We start from the raw sequence: 16,227 nt of genomic DNA, 5'->3' as shown, positions 1-16,227 counted from the left end.
CTCCCACAGGTGGGACAGAACCAGAAATAACCCAGATCCTCATGTGCCTTTAGATTTGTGACTTGCATTAGGGGAGGCAGCTAACCAATCTCATACTTTTTCTCCTTTCCAGTCTCCACAGAATCAGAGCAGTCAGGGTCGGACTGGAATGACAGAGCTGTCTCTGTATTACTTGATCAAGGAAACCAGTATTGGGGGAAGTCAAAAGATTTATCCAAGTCACATGATGTGTTGGTGACAGAGCTGTGACTAAAACTAAAACCTAGACCTAAAACCTGTGATTTCTTTATTCATCTGGGAGTCTTCAGGCCCATAAAAAAATATGTTGACATTTTCAGAGGAAAGAGCTTACTTATGTGCCTGTGGAACCATCAGGGGCTCTACATGGTAGGAGCTTAGTTTTGTACACCTCCTAGTTTTTCTCTTATGAAAGAAGTATCTCTGAGGTATAGGAGCAAAGGAGAAAGTATATGGAAACCAGAGCAATTGGATTTTACTCTTCTGGATATTAGCTTATCTGCTTCACTTTTATACTCCACTGCAGTTTCCTTTAGTGCCAGTTTTCCCCCACAAACTAAAACAAAGGTCTTCCCCAAATTCCCTGCCTAAAGGAAAGGCAATCTGTAATAGTCTTAATACTTTATTAACTTAAAACATCACTCTAATAAATATGTATTAACAAACATAATGCATACCAGAAGATCTAAAAACATTTACCAACCTCATCAAAGTGAAAATACCACCTTTTCCCCCCTCTATGCTACACATGGAGGATCAAAGAGTTGAAGACAGAGCCTTCATTCCCACATGCCTGCTAGCTCAGACATCTTTAAAATATCAGCTTAACAATAAAAAACTGAATATACACACATATCTTTGAAGTAACTGTTCAGCTACTTTTCTTTTTTACACCTGATAAAATCCAAAAGGGTCAAAAGGGAAGGTTTATAATTCTGTGTTGTCTTCTCAGAATTGCCTCCAAGACCCAGCCACTTGGAGGTGCAACCGTTAGCTTTTAAGGAGCAGTCAGGGGTTGTTTGTGACTTCAGTCTCTCTTCCCCAAAACCTAGCATGGTGCCTGGTACTTTGGTAGCCGGTGATCCATGAACATTTGCTGGGTGAATGAATGACATCTTGTCCACAGGCATTGTTCGTGCTTTTAACTCCACTGATGAGGCTTTCACAGGCCTCCTGAAGGGAGGACCTCTAATCCCCTCTCATCAATTTCTCTTCTGCCCCTTCTTGGGGGTAGCCTTGATGGTGCATCTCATGACTTCAAAGTATTAAATTCCTTCCCCAAGTCAGTTTCTGAATCAGTTTTTGAGGAGGAGAAATGATTCCTCCAAGATTTATAGGCAGCACCCAGAAGAAAGGAGTCAACAGACTCCCCAGAAGAAAAAAAAATAAAAGTTAACACTCACTCTTCTTTCTAGATAAAAATATTAGCATTTGTCCACCTTGTAAATGGTGATTCCTCCTCTTCCACACAAATATCTGGGGTAGGTCAAGAGGGGGAGGGAAGAAACCTGAAGGGCATTCCTGTCTGCAGATTAGGGCTGGAAATGGGAGGGACTGTGGGGTCTAAGATTTATTCTGGTTCCCATTTGACCTTGCCTTTGTCTTCAGGTGTAGAGGAGCCTATTTGTGTCTGAAGCCTAGAGAGTTGCTTGGTTCTCACTTTCGGCTGCACTTTGAAAAGGTACCTCATCTCCTCTGGCAGCTCCAGGAGGTAAGGCAAAGGAGGAGCACCCTGGTGGGATCTGCAGACTGGACCTGGGGTCTGGAAAGTCAGAAGGGAGTGGTGGCAAGCAGGGAGCAGAGTGGTGGCAAGCAGGGAGGTTGCCCTCCGTAGTGTTGTGTAGCTGCTGCTTGCAGCCAGCCAGGGTGCTCATTTGAGCCCGTGCTGCGTCTCCCGGTGCCTTCGGAGGTCCACCTTCCTCTGGAAACCCTTCCCACAAAGGTCACAGCCAAAGGGCTTGAAGCCTGTGTGTTTGCGGCTGTGGGTGATGAGGTTGGAGCTCTGGCTGAATGCCTTGCCGCACACCTGGCACTTGTGAGGCTTCTCACCTGTGGAGATGGGAGTAGGAGGGGAGAAAGTATGAGCCTATGATAAAGCTAGAGGGGACCCACTGTGACCCACATGCTCTCGGCAGCAGCTGGCTGCACCACAGTCTAAGGCCTTCAAGCAACTTGGAGGGTGACGTGTTGCAACATGAACTGACTCCCAGCCTGCAATGCGAGTCCCTGGAAGCCCCATGGGTGCACCAGGTGAAAGGGAGACTTTCTGAGTGGGGGTTCCCAGCCAAAGGCCTCAAACGGTTTCCTGCTAAACGGAAACAGAGCAAAGGCCACGTGCCCTCCCCAGCTGAATCTACCCCGGGAGGACTCCCCTGACTTTATAAGCCATGAACACCCAGAGCAGATGTTCAACAGGAAGGGGGAGGAAGCTGTCCTAAAACCGTGTGACTCCGTTCTAATTCAGAGGAAGTTTCAAATCTGAATTTCCAAGTGGGTGTTAGTTTGTATGGATCAGTGAGCCTGTCTTCTTTCTTGTTCTTAAAGGACAGCAAAGTATATCTGGAAAAACATCTTAACATGGACTGACTTTCTTGCTTTCTTTCTTCTTTTTCTTTCTTTCTTTGTTTTTTAAGTTCCAGGGTACATGTGCAGGATACGTTTTTCAATATCTTATTTTAAAAATCCACATTGGGCCACAAAGTATTAAGGTAGCTGATACTTTTCTGTCTTGATTTTTCCTTAATTTTATGAGGTTAATAACATGATTCTTTATATACCAGCAATTCTTCACCACAAATTAATAAATAAGAGAACACAAAAAGGTTTTGTCTTGTTCCCTACCTCATGTGTTGTTAGGTAAATGGCATGAATTTCCAAATAGCCCAGCATGGCATTACAGTCAGGGCTCAGCCTTGGAAAAAATATAAAATAGATGAAGTTTGTTTTTGAGGAACCCTCTGTCCTCTTTGCTACACTCTTTTCTGTTTTCATGCTTCAGATTTCCTCGATAAGAAACCACCCATCAAAATGTATTCTATTCCTTTAGGGTCAAACAAATCTGAGAAACAAATTCTAGGTATAACGTAAATGTTTGATAAGGGCTTAATGTTTTATTCAGTCAAGATCCTAGTTGCATTTTGATAAGTGTCCTGAATACCTTACTTATAAGGAGTGAATTACATGGAAATTTCAGGTAAGAGGGAATGATTAAAGTAGAATACTTTTCTGGGTTTTCAATGGAAATATATACATTACCGAAGTATATTTATAAACATCAAGGGTGGGCGTTTAGAATACACTGTGATTTGTTCTAAATCAGTATTCATATTCTACAATAAAATTTTCAGAAATTCTGGGTCTCATGTAAATGTCTTTTGACTATTAGAGTGTTCTTGGCATTAAAACTCCCACCCGCACATAAAGTGTTAGGCAAAGAGTTGAGGATTAAAAGCCAGAGCATTACATGGCTCCAATATTCATTCAGTCTGACTTTTGATAAATCATTCACTCTCTCTGAGTTTCAGGATGGTAAGAGCAGCTCCGTCTACTTTATTGAGTGGCAATAAGAATCAAATGAAATGATAGATTTGAAAGTACTTTGTAAATTGTAAAGCATTATAATAGGTAAGGAATTATTATTATGGCATGAACTTGCAGATATTTTGAAAAGGGCAATAAGTGAACAGAAGCTTTCTGTGTCTACCAACCTTATGACTCTGAACATAAAATACAATAAACAGTGGTCAAGAGTGGATATTTGAGAGGTCAGACCTGAATTTGAGCTCTGGCCCTGTCATTTGCTAGCAGTATGACCCTGGACAGATTACCTAGCCTCTTTTTTCATCTCTCAAATGGGGAGAAGTAGTCGTCTCTACCTCTCAGAGTTGTTGTGAGCATAAAATGAAATAATGCATTTTAAAAATGCTTAGCAGAGAGTTTAATCATATTTGCCATTATTTGTTCCTCTTCAATCAGAATAAGCTCTCAGACTCCTGAAAATGCAGCCAGAGAGGCCACACGAGTCCCTCCCACAAAAGGCCCGGTGGTTAGAGAAAGTCCTCAATCTCTAGGTAAGCTTTAGAGCAACTCTCTAAGAGGACCCTGGAGCTTCATGTTTCACCCAGAGCAGGCAGCAGTGGAAGCAGCTGCTAACCTAAAGGTAAATGTTCTTTCCAAGGATAGAGTAACTGTGAGCTGACCTGCTGAGTGGCCTTTCAGACACAACCCCAAATTAAGGCAGCTCTGGGGAGAATTATGACTATAAATGAACCAAAGAACCCACCCCTTTGTTTTCTTTAACACAGAGCAGGGAAAAACTCCATCAGAAAGGCCTCATCCACCACTCACTGGGGCCAGAAATCAGAGAAGATGAGTAATGTTGACCTCAGGGTGTTTCCTACAAGCCAAGGGTCTTCAGCTTACCAGTGTGGATGAAGGTGTGTTTCTTCATGTCTGACTTCTGGTGGAACCTCTTGCCACAGTACTGACAGGGGTAGGGCCGAGTGTCTGAGTGGATGAGCAGGTGTGTGGACAGTGTGGATGACCTCTTGAAGCTCTTCCCACAGATCTTACAGTCAAAGCTCCGTTCCTGCAGAGAGAGAGAGATGTGGCACTCCTACTGCGGTCAACTAGACTGCTGCTCTCCTCACCCTTGAGCTGACCCTAAAATCCCTTGAACACTTTTTCTTTATTTTTTTGAGACAGAGTCTCCTCTGTCGCCCAGGCTTGAGTGCAGTGGTACGATCTCAGCTCACTGCACCCTCCACCTCCCAGGTTCAAACAATTCTCATGTCTCAGCCCCTCTGAGTAGCAGGGACTGTAGGCACACGCCACCACACCTGACTAATTTTTGTATTTTTAGTAGAGACGGGGTTTCACCATGTTGGTCAGGCTGGTCTCAAACTCCTGGCCTCAAGTGATTCGCCCGCCTCAGCCTCCCAAAGTATTGGGATTACAGGCGTGAGCCACCATGCCTGGCCCTTCAACACTTTTTCTACCAAAATGTTCTTCACCCACAACCTTCCACACCCCATGGCAAAAACATATCCACACCCTGCTTTTTTTGACACCCATTAGCACACACTTCTCCACCCTCCTCAACAGGAGGCTTAGACCTCAGTCACTTGAGATGCCACCTCCCCCCAGCCAGTGTGGGTGCTGGGGGAGACGGGCTGATACTCTTTTTTTTTTTTTAGATGGAGTCTCACTTTGTCACCCAGGCTAGAGTGCAGTGGCATGATCTCGGCTCTCTGCAGCCTCTGCCTCCCAGGTTCAAGCGATTCTCCTGCCTCAGCCTCCCAAGTAGCTGGGAATACAGGCACATGCTACCGCGCCCAGCTAATTTTCGTATTTTTAGTAGAGACGGGGTTTCACCATCTTGGCCAGGCTGGTCTGGAACTCCTGACCTTGTGATCCACCCGCCTCGGCCTCCAAGAGTGCTGGGATTACAGGCTTGAGCCACCGTGCCCCGCCATGGACTGATACTCTTTTTAGCTACAAGTAGGCATTCTCCTGAGATATCTGTTGGTATATTTACTTGCTCATCTACTCTCCTTCTCTCAGCTAAACTATGATCTCCATGTGGGCATGCTGTCAAGGACCTGATGTGCTGTAAGATTCTTAAGTACTTGGCACCTAGAAGTTAGGCAACAAATGTTTATTAATGAATGAATGAATACATAGCAGGGGTGGGGCATGGTAGCTCACGCCTGTAATCCCAGCATTTTGGGAGGCCCAGGCGGGTGGATTACTTGAGGCCTGGAGTTCGTGACCGGCCTGGGTAACATGGCGAAATCCCGTCTCTACTAAAAATACAAAAATTAGCTGTGCCATAGTGGCATGCGCCTGTAATCCCAGCTACCTAGGAGGCTGAGGCACGAGAATCACTTTAACTTGGCAGGGGGAGTTTGCAGTGAGCTGAGATTGTGCAACTGCACTCCAGCCTGGGCAACAGAGCTAGACTCTGAAAGAAAGAACATAAAGAAAAGAAAAGAAAAGAGAAAAGAAGGAAGGAAGGAAGGAAGGAAGGAAGGAAGGAAGGAAGGAAGGAAGGAAGGAAGGAAGGAAGGAAGAAGGCAGGCAGGGAGGGAGGGAGGGAGGGAGGAAAGAATAGCGGGGTAAATATGCTACTAGATGCTCTAAATGAGCTGAGATTCCCGCCTTTTCAGTCGAGAGGGGTCAATGCAAATTAAGTGACAACAATTTGGTGAAAAGAACAGGCACAAAGAAATAGAGCTAATAAGTCTGATATATCAGCAGCACGAATCAGTGCATATAAACCTACCTCAAGCCCAAAGTAACAATGAGGATCACACTCTCGAGGCTCACCGTGGTGTGACACCAAAATCTAGGGCTGCCTCAAGGCCTGAGCCGGCCACGATCCTCCTTTCCCTACACACATGCACCAGGGCAAGGGGACGTAGCGGAGAGGTTGGGGGAGGAAACTGGGGAAAGTTGGGAAGAGAACTTCCAGGCAGAGGGTGGCTGGTGCTGCACCGGGGAGATGTAGAAGATCTCTGAGCAGGGCCGCGCACGGCGGGCGGTGTGCTCCGCGCTTACCTGCGAGTGCACGGCTTTGTGCTGCTCCAGGCTCACCGCGTGCCCGAAGGTCTTGCCGCACATCTCGCAGGCAAAGGGTCTGGTACCGCTGTGGGACCTGCGCACATGCACCTCGAGCCCGTGCGGCGTGGAGAACACCTAAGGCGGGTGGGGCCGGAGAGAAGGCCGCTGAGAGGGGCCGAGGGGCGCAGGTGAGGCCCAGGTAGGGGAAGCAGGTGCAGGGCAGTCGAGGTGGTGAGCTCGTGAGCCTCACCTTGCTGCACTTGATGCACTTGTAGGAGCCGCCGCCCAGCAGCAGGCGGGTGCACAGCAGCTCCGACTCCACCTTGACGCCAGCGCCCTTGTCTGCGTGGAGCCCGTGACCACGCTCGGGGTACAGCAAACCCGCCGCTGCCGTGGGCCTCTCATACAGCCCGGCTGCCGCGGACCCGAAGTCGCCGTAGAGCCCTAGGCCAGGGCCAGCGGTGGCACCGGCCCCTGCGCTGCAGCTCCCTGGCGCCCCGGCCCCCGCGCCGCCGGCAGCCCGCTTTGGGCCGTACAGCGCGGCCGGGTGGCCCGGCTCCGGGGCGGGTTCACAGAAGAGGCCCAGGCCAGCACCGCGCTCCAGGGCCCCACACGGTCGGTAGCTCTGCACCAGGTGCCGCAGGTCAGAACCCGCCAGGCCGCTCCATGAGTACGGTTTGAAAGGCAGGGGGAAGGGCTGGGCTTCGTCCAGCGATGGGCACATCGACTTCTCCGAGGCTGTGGAGGCACAAGGGAGCGTCCGGTCAGGCTTCAGACCGCAGAGCGGAGGCCGCCGGGCTGCGGCTGCGGGCGTGGCGTGTTCGCGGACTGCGGGGCACCCAGCGCTTGTAGAACACTGCGTGCGCCAGGCGCGCCCCAGGGTAAAACGCAGCCCGGGACCTGGGGCCTCGCGGGCCACTATAGAAGGCAGAGCAGCAAACGGATCATTGAAAAGACCTCGGGAGAGGAAAATTCTATGCGAGGGCAGCGGAAGCGCTCGACGTTCCGAGGATCTTTTCTGGCTGGACGCGCGCACCTGGAGACCCTATAGGGAAGGGCACGTCTATAAATGCCCGGAGTTGAGCTGTTAGGGAGGAGAAGGCCGTTCGGCCCCGCACAGCACTCAGGGGCGGAAGGGTCCAGCCACCAGCGCAGGCACTCTCCCAGCCCCTACATGTTCCCACTCAATTCTTTTTCTTCCCAGAATCCACAAGGAAGGAGGTAGAGGGTCCATAAATGCGTCCCCGAACTACCCGAAAGGCTGGCATCTGAATAAACCCGAAGGTATTAAGATTTCACGAAGTGCCCAGTGTACGTAGCAAAGGTGCAGCAGGAAAGGGGCTTTTGGGCTTAAATTGCCAGCCAGATACTCCCCATTCCTGTTATAGTTTGATGGAGGTGGGGAACCCGAATTTCTCAGAGAATAACTGTATAACTCGTAAGGTTTAGCCACCACCTGCAAGGAGACGGCTCTCTGAATTAGCGGCCTGCTACGCCCCCACCCACGTGAATTTTGCTAAAACTAGTGACCCCAATGCATGTGAGTGCATACAGCATTTACAAATGTGTGTGTGTGTGCGCGCGCGCGCGCACTCTCCCGCGGAGGGAGAGCGCGGGCCAGGGAGGAGCGCAGAGGGCCCACGCGCACACACACACACACACACACACACACACACACACACACACACACACTCTCTCTCTCTCTCTCTCTCCAGTTCAGGCTGGCCACTTTAGTGAGAGGCTGTACCCGGAGTTTCGTTCGGATGGTTCGGGGCGCGCCCAATCCTTGCCCGGCCACTTGACGCCCTGCCAGGAAGAATCCTCCCGCCGCCGGCTCCCAGACACATTTGCTGGAGCTATGGTTTTCGCCAAGTCAACTCACTGATTGTGGGACGGGTGGTGGTATCTTTTAACACTAGCAAACATGTTCTGGGTATAACCGGCCCTTGACAGAATCCGGCTGGTCTGATCATTCCTTCCCCAGGCCGGGACCCAAGACGCCCCCACCCAACGTGCAGTTTGCCTGAAGCTGGATTGCTCGCTGGAAATGAAACCCAGAGAGCAGGCCCCTGAGGCTGGGTTAGTCTGGCAAAACGAAAAATGAAACAGGCCCCCAATCTGCGCCTGTGAAGACCAAGCCGCGGGCTGAGATTTTCGTCCTGCCCCCTCCCTGCCGCCCAGCGCCTAACTCCTCTGCCTGGCCAGTTCTGCCCTGGTCTCCGTTTGTTTGAGGTTTGGGGTCTAGATTGCAGGATCCTAGCACTTTATAAAACAATCAAATCTGGTCAGAAAATGAAAGGTCGGCGTTGCTGCCAGTAGAAACAACTGGTTTGTTTTCCCTCACCGGCCAGCTCCGCGCAAACGAATCTAAGCGACGAGCAGCTAGGCTCCCTCCGCCTGGGATGGAGGCAGCAGCCCCAGCGGGCAAGCTGTCCAGGTCCCAGAGAAGACAGATGCCTCCTTTCCATACGAATCAGCTCCCTCCTCCTGGAAAGACTCTCCAACTCCCCGTTAGCATATCTACGCCCAAGGTCGCCCCGATTTCCCCAGCACTGCCGGGTCCCTGCAGCTCCCGCCCCAGAGGTTCCCAGTGGGTTCCTACCTGGAGACGCGGAGGGTGACGGAGGCCTCCAGAAGTCCTCAAACTCCGAGCTCCGTTCGCAGACGCTGCCCTCGCAGCTGTCTGGGGATGCGGAGGCTCTGTCTGGGGCTTCGGTCAGCTGCGATTCGGGGGACAAACGGTCCCGGGACTCCGCCTTCGCCCCGCCTGCATTTGAAGTGCTGTCTGCAGAGAGGAGGCAGGTGAGGGGCTCAGGCTGCGACCGGTTGAGTCTGAGGGTTCTGAAGGCTCCCCCAAACCCCCTACCAGGGCACCCGAGCATCTTTCCCTCTCCACCCAGACCCCGGCCGGGAACTCTCTCGGATCCGAGGGCAGACGCAGAGAGGCCGTGGCACCTAGGAGACAAACCCGGAGGAACCAGCACAATAGGAAACAAAAACGGCCGCAAAGGGGACGTTGGGGCAGCCCCTCCCAGCTCCCGACTAATGGTGTGTCGAGGTGCAGTCGGTGTCTGCGGGAGCAGCCCGGCCTGGCCCGCGCGCGCCTCGCACCTGCTCGGCTGGGCGCCGGTACATTCTCTAAACGGAGGGAATAGTCTGATCCCGGGGAGCGCGGCTGGTGGTAGCTGTGAGCCTTCTTGCTTTTGACGAGAAATGAGCGCGGCATGGTGGTCCGGCGCTTTCCCCACTGCGCCCCAAGAGTCCCTGGAGCCGCTGTCACCCACGGTCACTCCGAGGGCTTGCTTAGCCCCAGCCCGGCGAAGACCTGAGAGGGAAAGAAAACCGGGTGGAAACGCGGGTCAGTATTCTCCGGTGCTGGGGACTGGGCACCCAGGCGGAGGGAGAGCGCGGGCCAGGGAGGAGCGCAGAGGGCCCACGGGAGGAGGGGCTTGGCCCCGCTGCGCCGCGCTTACCAGGTGGCACTTGGACAGGTGGCGCGAACCCGCCGTCGTTGCCGCCACTGACACAGCTCAGCGGTAAAACCTGTCCCTGGGCCCTGGCTCAGGCCCCTTTCCTCCTCCCTGCCCACGCCCCCCAGCTCCTCCCCTTTCCTAGCCAAGTTCGCTCTGGCAATCAAACTCTCTGGAAAGCCGTAGTTCCCATCGGGTAGGTTACCCCAACTCATCTACTCAGTGCCTGCCTGGCTGTGCTTTACGGCTGGCGAGGGAGGGCGGGGACACGCGGATTGATTGAGGGGCCGGGGATGCCCAGTGGTCGAGGACCCGGAAGGGGCAAGGAGCCAAGACATCCAAGACCCAGCTACAAACTGGAGTGAAAGGGCGGGGGGTGGGGGGGAACGGAACACAAGATAAAACTGTGGGGCGGCGGGGGGAACAGCAGCAGAGGGACTGGGGACAGCAGAGGCCAGAGAAAGGAGGTGGGAGAGCAAAGGGACAGGAAAGTGAGGGGAGTAACAGAGGACCAACCCCCGCCCCGGGAGAAACTCGCATCCGGTGATCTCACTCGCCCCTCACTCGTGCCCCACGTAGGAGAAACTTTGGCCCCGGACTCCCGGGTGCGGCGGGCACCGGTCGAGGCTGCGGCGAGCCATTCCCGACCGTGGAAACCTAACCTCGGGAATCAGGTCCTGGGAAAAAGCACTTTCCTTTCTGCTCACCAAAAAATCTTGTCCTAGGGAAGTGGAGCCCGATCCGCGAACGTTGACTGGGAAATGCTAGGTGTCCCGAGTCGGTAGTGCACCGATAATTTAGCAGACAAATAAGACAGGACGCCAGAGCGCGCAGGCTGCATTGGCAGATAGCAGGGGTCGGGCTCGGGCCTAGGAGGGGACTAGCTGCCCGGGGCGTCGCTCTCATTAACCCCCAATCAGTTCACCTAATACCAGGTCGAAATCTGAGCCCAGCGGGAGGGCGTGACTGCGCCTGCCACTAGGCTCCAGCCGGCTCCAGGGGCGGGACTCCACAGTCGAGGTGGTCTGGGGTAAACGAATCTGCCTTCCTCCCGGGGTGAAGGCGATAGGGACCTGGTTCACACGTGAGCTGCAATACAGCAGTTCTCCGTGGCCTTGGCTGGTTCAGAAATGAGGGTGCTGGGAACTCTGGGCCGGGGCAAGACCTGCAGTCCTCCGGCTTCGCGCCGTTTCCAATGCCGGACTAGGAGCCCCTCGGCTTCCTAGGCAAGATGCCGGCCACACAGTCTACGTCTGTCCGTTGGCGCTCTCAGCTCAAAATGAGTCCTACCTAGGGGCCTTGGTCCCTGTAGGGTGCAGGCCCCCTGCCCCAGATCCCCAGCCCCATTGTGTCCCCTTCTCCGGAGGAATGGAAGTAGACCTGGGAGAAAAGACGCCTGGGACGTGTCGCGGGGCACCAGCGACGTTTCCCGCTACCCAAGCGCCCGAATACCCTAGGGGTGAGAGTGCCATCCGCCTCCCTCCGAGTTGACTCCCAGGGCTAGAGCTTTGCCGCTTCCTGCACTTCTCATCCGTACAATTAGACGCCACAAACCCCAAACCCAATTCTTTAAACAGCCGCGAAACTCGGAAGAAAAGAAAAACGGAGTGGCGTTGTCCCGAGGGTCCCGCTGCGGCTTGGACCCACGTTGGCTGGGAGCTGGACAGATGGGGTCGGGGTAGCTGTCAGCGCCAGAGCTAGGTCTGGGCTGGCGCCACGAGAGACCAGGCGGACGCGGAGGCCGCCTTCCCACCCGGGCTGTAAGCCCACGCCTCTCTCGCACCCCGGCTCGCTTTGCTGGTTCCTGTGGGGAGGGACAGAGTTTGGAGGAGACAGGGGCCCCGGGGCCTGGGCCGAGCGCGTGGGAAGGCAACCCCGCGCTGCAGCTGGCGCGGGAGGTGGGGCGGCCCCTCCGCGCGCTCAGGCCTCTCCTCACCGTCCGGGCCCGGGAAGGCGGGAGCCGAGGGCGCTAAGGGGGCGGCCTCCCGAGCGCAGCTGCCGCCGCCTCCCCACCAGATGTTTCCTTCCCGGGTGGATTTGGCTCCCCTGCCGAACCACCAGACCGCCTGCTGCGCGCCCCCAGCTCCAGATTTCCAGCCTCGCTGCGCGGGTCGCGTCCTAACCCACCTGCCGGAGCTCTCCGGGCTCCCGCACGGCGGTCCGCAGCAGGTGGGAACCCGCCTGCGTCCTCAGGTCGCCCCCGCAGCGCCAGCGCTCCGCGAGTCCCCGCGGCCGCCCCCACCAGGGCAGGAGGCGCAGAACAGGCTCGGCGGACCTACCTGCGGGGTCAGGGCGCGGGCACCGCGCTAGGAGAGTTTTCAAACGGAATCTTGCTTTCGGGAGAGACTGCTCTGTCTCTCTGACTTAAAAAAAAAAAAATTCTCCTTCCGAGCTCAGCCCCCAAAACCACAAGCTTCACTTCCTGAGCGTTACTGAATCGCTCGCATAGCCCTCCCAGACCTGCTCCCAACCCCCGTCGGGCGACCGAGCGCGCTCCTTTGCGCAAGTGGTCAGGCGGGTGGGGGACCTGGCCTTTCCAGCCGGTCCCGCGCGCCCCTTAGTCGTCCTCCCAGTTCTCTCCCTGTGGGTCGACAGGGGATGGGGGAAACTGGAGGTCCGTACACTCAGGCACTAGAAATGACTCGAAAGAAAATCAACTATTCTTGGCTCCAGGGAGACTTCCGCAGCGAGAGAAGCCACAGATTCAGGACACAGATTGACTGGCAAGAGAGGGGTGGGGGCGCCCCGCTCCGAGGACCCTCCCCGCCCTTCAGGCCTCGGTCACCCGCTCCCCCTGCCCTACCCCGCCGCCTCCTAGGGCTGCACCACCCCCGGGTCGGGACCGTGAATCACCGGCCCGCGGTGCCGCCGGCCTGGAGCCCGGCAAGTGGCCACGGCGTCCGCAGAGCGAAACCTGCCCCGCGGCCCCGAAATAGCTTGTTGTGGAAACACTTGGGGATAAATACGCCCAACGAGGCTGAAAATACCTTGACACCCAATCCGAGAGGTTTGCTCATTTCCCTTTGGATTTAGGTAATGGTTAAATTTGGAAGATGTGGGCGAGCGCCGAGCCCCCGGCGCAGAGGGCCCTGGCGGCGCGTCCCGCGGGCGCCCGACGGGACCGGTGGGCGCACCCTCCCCGCGCGGAGCTCGCCGGCTCTCGACCGGGTCCGCTCAGCCTTCGACTAATTTCCGGTGGTCTGAGCTGCGAAATTAAAGGCCGCGCGGGGGCAGCGCCGGCGGCTGCTCGGCTGACTCCGCCCTGCCGGGGCAAGCCAGGGAGAGCGGGACCTCGCACGCGGACTCTGCCACCGCGTGAGGTCATACCCTGGCACTGGGTGCTGGCGGGAGCAGTAAAGCGCCATAAAAGCACAACTTGATGACTATTTCAAAGTAAGCCTTCTTCGCTTGGATTGTATGTTTCATGAGGGTAGGCACTGGATCTTCATCTTTATGTCCTAGGCAGGCTCTTAAAAGGCTGTGAACTGAGTAAGTAAATGAGTGGGGTTAATTAATTAATTCTATTAAAGAACAGGGAGAAAAAACTTAAAACCTAGCTCATAGCTACATGAACAAATGCAGCAACCTCCAGCGCTAGACTGTATGCCATGACCTATAGTGTGTGGCCTGCTGTATATACTCAAAGCCTACACCCTTTGCTCATTGGAGTGGATGGATGTTGTAGTCATGTTACTTTTCAAAATGAATCGAGTTGGATTTTGATCACAACTTCGTGCACAATAAGCCTCCAATGTCAGACACACACAAGGAGAAGGGATTGGTGCTCTCCAGTTCTTGCAAAATAACTACCATGTTTTAGGTTAATCTTAAATTGTTATGGGGAGGAAGCCCTTAAAGCTCTTTTTCTAGAAATAGTTTTGAAATTATTCTTATTTTGCATTGTAAATTTAAAATTTTGCAGGGAATATTTGGTTAGTATAGCAGTGCTTCGAGCATGTTTTCATAAATTACACGTTTTGTTAAGCAATGGCCTGTGCCCCTATTGTATGCCAGGCGCTGGGCACATCTTGTCTGCCTAGCTGTCCTACTTCATTTGCTCAACACATCCCTTCTTATTATATATAATTGCAGAGGCAAGCAATCTTGGTCAGAAAGGAAAATTAAGGACATTTTGTTAATACTTTATTTATTGTGTGCTTTGTCTTGGCCTAAGGTATAAAAATCTCACAGTAGTACAAAAACAAATCTTTCCCGTATTCCCTTCTCTCCTACTCGATAGCAGAAAAAAAACAAAAACAACATTTTAGAATGAAGTTATAAATGGGACAAAATGAAATTTCTTATCAACCAAGTTCTAGAGAAATGGTTGGACTATTTCCTTTGCACATTAGCAAGTTCAAAGTCAAAATTTCTTGAAAAGGTGTGGTGACTATTTTATAGTTTAGTTGAGTGTTGCTATTTGAAGTCTCAGAAAACTTGAGGGAGCCCCTGAAGGGGGCAGATAAGCACCTTGAGCAGTGAGCAGTATCACCTTAGAATAAACTCCTTTCATTCAGATTTAGTCTAGTCATCTTGCTTTTCATTTGCCCTTCACAGACTCTTGGGATTTCTGAGTTTGAAAAAGAAAACTGAGAACTGGAACAGGGACACACAGAGAGGAGCAGGTGGGAGGGAGATGGCACTGAATTTCCCTTTATATCTTTTACATGTTGAACCATGTGTATGTAGTACTAACTCAAATAAATACATGTTTAAAAAGTATTTAACAGGTATTCAACACGTTTAAAAAGTATTTAACAATACTTTTTAACAACACAACACTCCTGGATGTACAGTGTTGAAGTGTGACTCCCACACTTGGGGAAGAATAGAAGAAAGGTAAGAAGAGGGGAACCCAGAGAGGTTAAGAAACTTGCCAAGGAACAGTGAAGAGCTAGGACTAGAAATAATGATACAATGAACCCACCTCTGACTTCCTGCTTCTCCAAACTACCTCTTGCTTCTGTTAAACTAAGGGCAAAGAGAGTAAGCCACTCCTTCATGAACATTTTTAGAAGCTACCAAGACTCCCTCTCTCTCCATATATTCCTTTGGAACTGAAATAGATCTAATGGTAAGCAAAATGCATACCTGAGGCATAATTTTCTGTAAATAGGGTCTTTCCAAAGAAATAATTTTACTTTTACTGACTTTTCAGTAATTTACTAATTGTTTCTAAATAGCAATAATAATGTATCTGTACCTGCCAAATAATAACTGACTTTCTCATACCACAAACATTTCCAAGCCTTGGCCAGTAGCCCATTTATTTCAAGCAGCCTCTCATAGATCAGAATTTCCCTACAACAGAAGATTTGAGACACTAAAAAAAAAAAAAAAGGTGGAGATGGAGTCTCGTTATGTTGCCTAGGCTGGTCTTAAACTCCTGGCCTCAAATGATCCTCCTGCCTCAGCCTCCCAAAATGCTGGGTTTACAGGCGTGAACCACTGTGCCTGGCTGAGACATTTTCAAAAAGAAAATTGTAACAGGATATTACCAGTCTCTTCTTTATTTTTTCACAAAGCTTTACAATTATGATCTCTGTCCTTTGCGGGACGGCATGGGAAAAGTGGGTGATCCTGAAACCCTAGGGGGGGCAATACCCCCATTTCCAGCATACATTTCTATGTTTGCCTAATTTGATTCTCACCATGATGATACCAGGAAGGGAAAAAAGAGTTTAGGCATTTTAAAGCTAGTAAGATGTGATTGTCAATCTCTGTTCTGCTAGTACCAGCTTTGAGACCTTGGGTAAGTTAGCTCAACTTCCAGCCTGTTTCTCACCTGTGAAGTCGAAATACTGGTACCTAACCATGCAAGACTGTGGAGCAATCTTTTTTTTTTTTTTTTTTTTTTTTTTTTTTTGAGATGAAGTCTTTCTCTGTTGCTCAGGCTGGAGTGCAGTGGCATGATCTGTGCTCACTGCAACCTCCACCTACCGGGTTCAAACAATTCTCCTGACTCAGCCTTCTGAGTAACTGGGATTACAGGCATGCACCACCATGCCCAGATAATTTTTGTATTTGTAGTAGAGACGGGGTTTTACCATGTTGGCTAGGCTGACTCTTGACCTCGTGATCTACCTGCCTCGGCCTCCCAAAGTGCTGGGATTACAGGCATGAGCCACCATGCCCGCTGGAGCAATCTTTTAATTTGCACTCTTTACCTGTGCATTTC

At 52.0% G+C, this 16,227-nt stretch overlaps 1 protein-coding gene across 4 annotated transcripts; it reads right to left on the bottom strand.

The window, feature by feature from the left end:
* Positions 1–627: 627 nt before the first annotated feature.
* Positions 628–12,407, bottom strand: GFI1 (growth factor independent 1 transcriptional repressor). Of its 4 annotated transcripts, none has more exons than XM_045367305.3 (7): positions 12,177–12,407; positions 9,691–9,904; positions 9,182–9,364; positions 6,830–7,317; positions 6,577–6,714; positions 4,441–4,606; positions 628–2,067 (listed from the first exon to the last, which is right to left on the bottom strand). In XM_045367305.3, exons 2-7 carry the CDS (start codon positions 9,803–9,805, stop codon positions 1,889–1,891), a joined length of 1,269 nt encoding a protein of 422 aa, XP_045223240.1. In that variant the 5' UTR covers positions 9,806–9,904; positions 12,177–12,407; the 3' UTR covers positions 628–1,888. The 4 variants fall into 4 exon arrangements, with proteins under 4 accessions (XP_045223240.1, XP_005542776.1, XP_045223242.1 ...); XM_005542719.5 differs by having other exon boundaries at positions 12,329–12,407; XM_045367307.3 differs by having other exon boundaries at positions 11,986–12,267.
* Positions 12,408–16,227: the final 3,820 nt, after the last annotated feature.

Source organism: Macaca fascicularis, chromosome 1 (assembly GCF_037993035.2).
Source record: "Macaca fascicularis isolate 582-1 chromosome 1, T2T-MFA8v1.1".
In the NCBI taxonomy this organism is placed as follows: domain Eukaryota; kingdom Metazoa; phylum Chordata; class Mammalia; order Primates; family Cercopithecidae; genus Macaca; species Macaca fascicularis.
This window is presented reverse-complemented; position numbering and strand designations above follow the sequence as displayed.

What these genes read in the sequence shown, in the direction of transcription:
- GFI1 (XM_045367305.3), bottom strand. Translation starts at nt 9,805, where the DNA reads ATGCCGCGCTCATTTCTCGTCAAAAGCAAGAAGGCTCACAGCTACCAC. An exon ending in GTCACCCTCCGCGTCTCCAG is followed by an intron (nt 7,318 to 9,181) that starts GTAGGAACCCAC and finishes GTGCCTCCACAG; the next exon opens with CCTCGGAGAAGTCGATGTGC. An exon ending in AGTGCATCAAGTGCAGCAAG is followed by an intron (nt 6,715 to 6,829) that starts GTGAGGCTCACG and finishes CACCCGCCTTAG; the next exon opens with GTGTTCTCCACGCCGCACGG.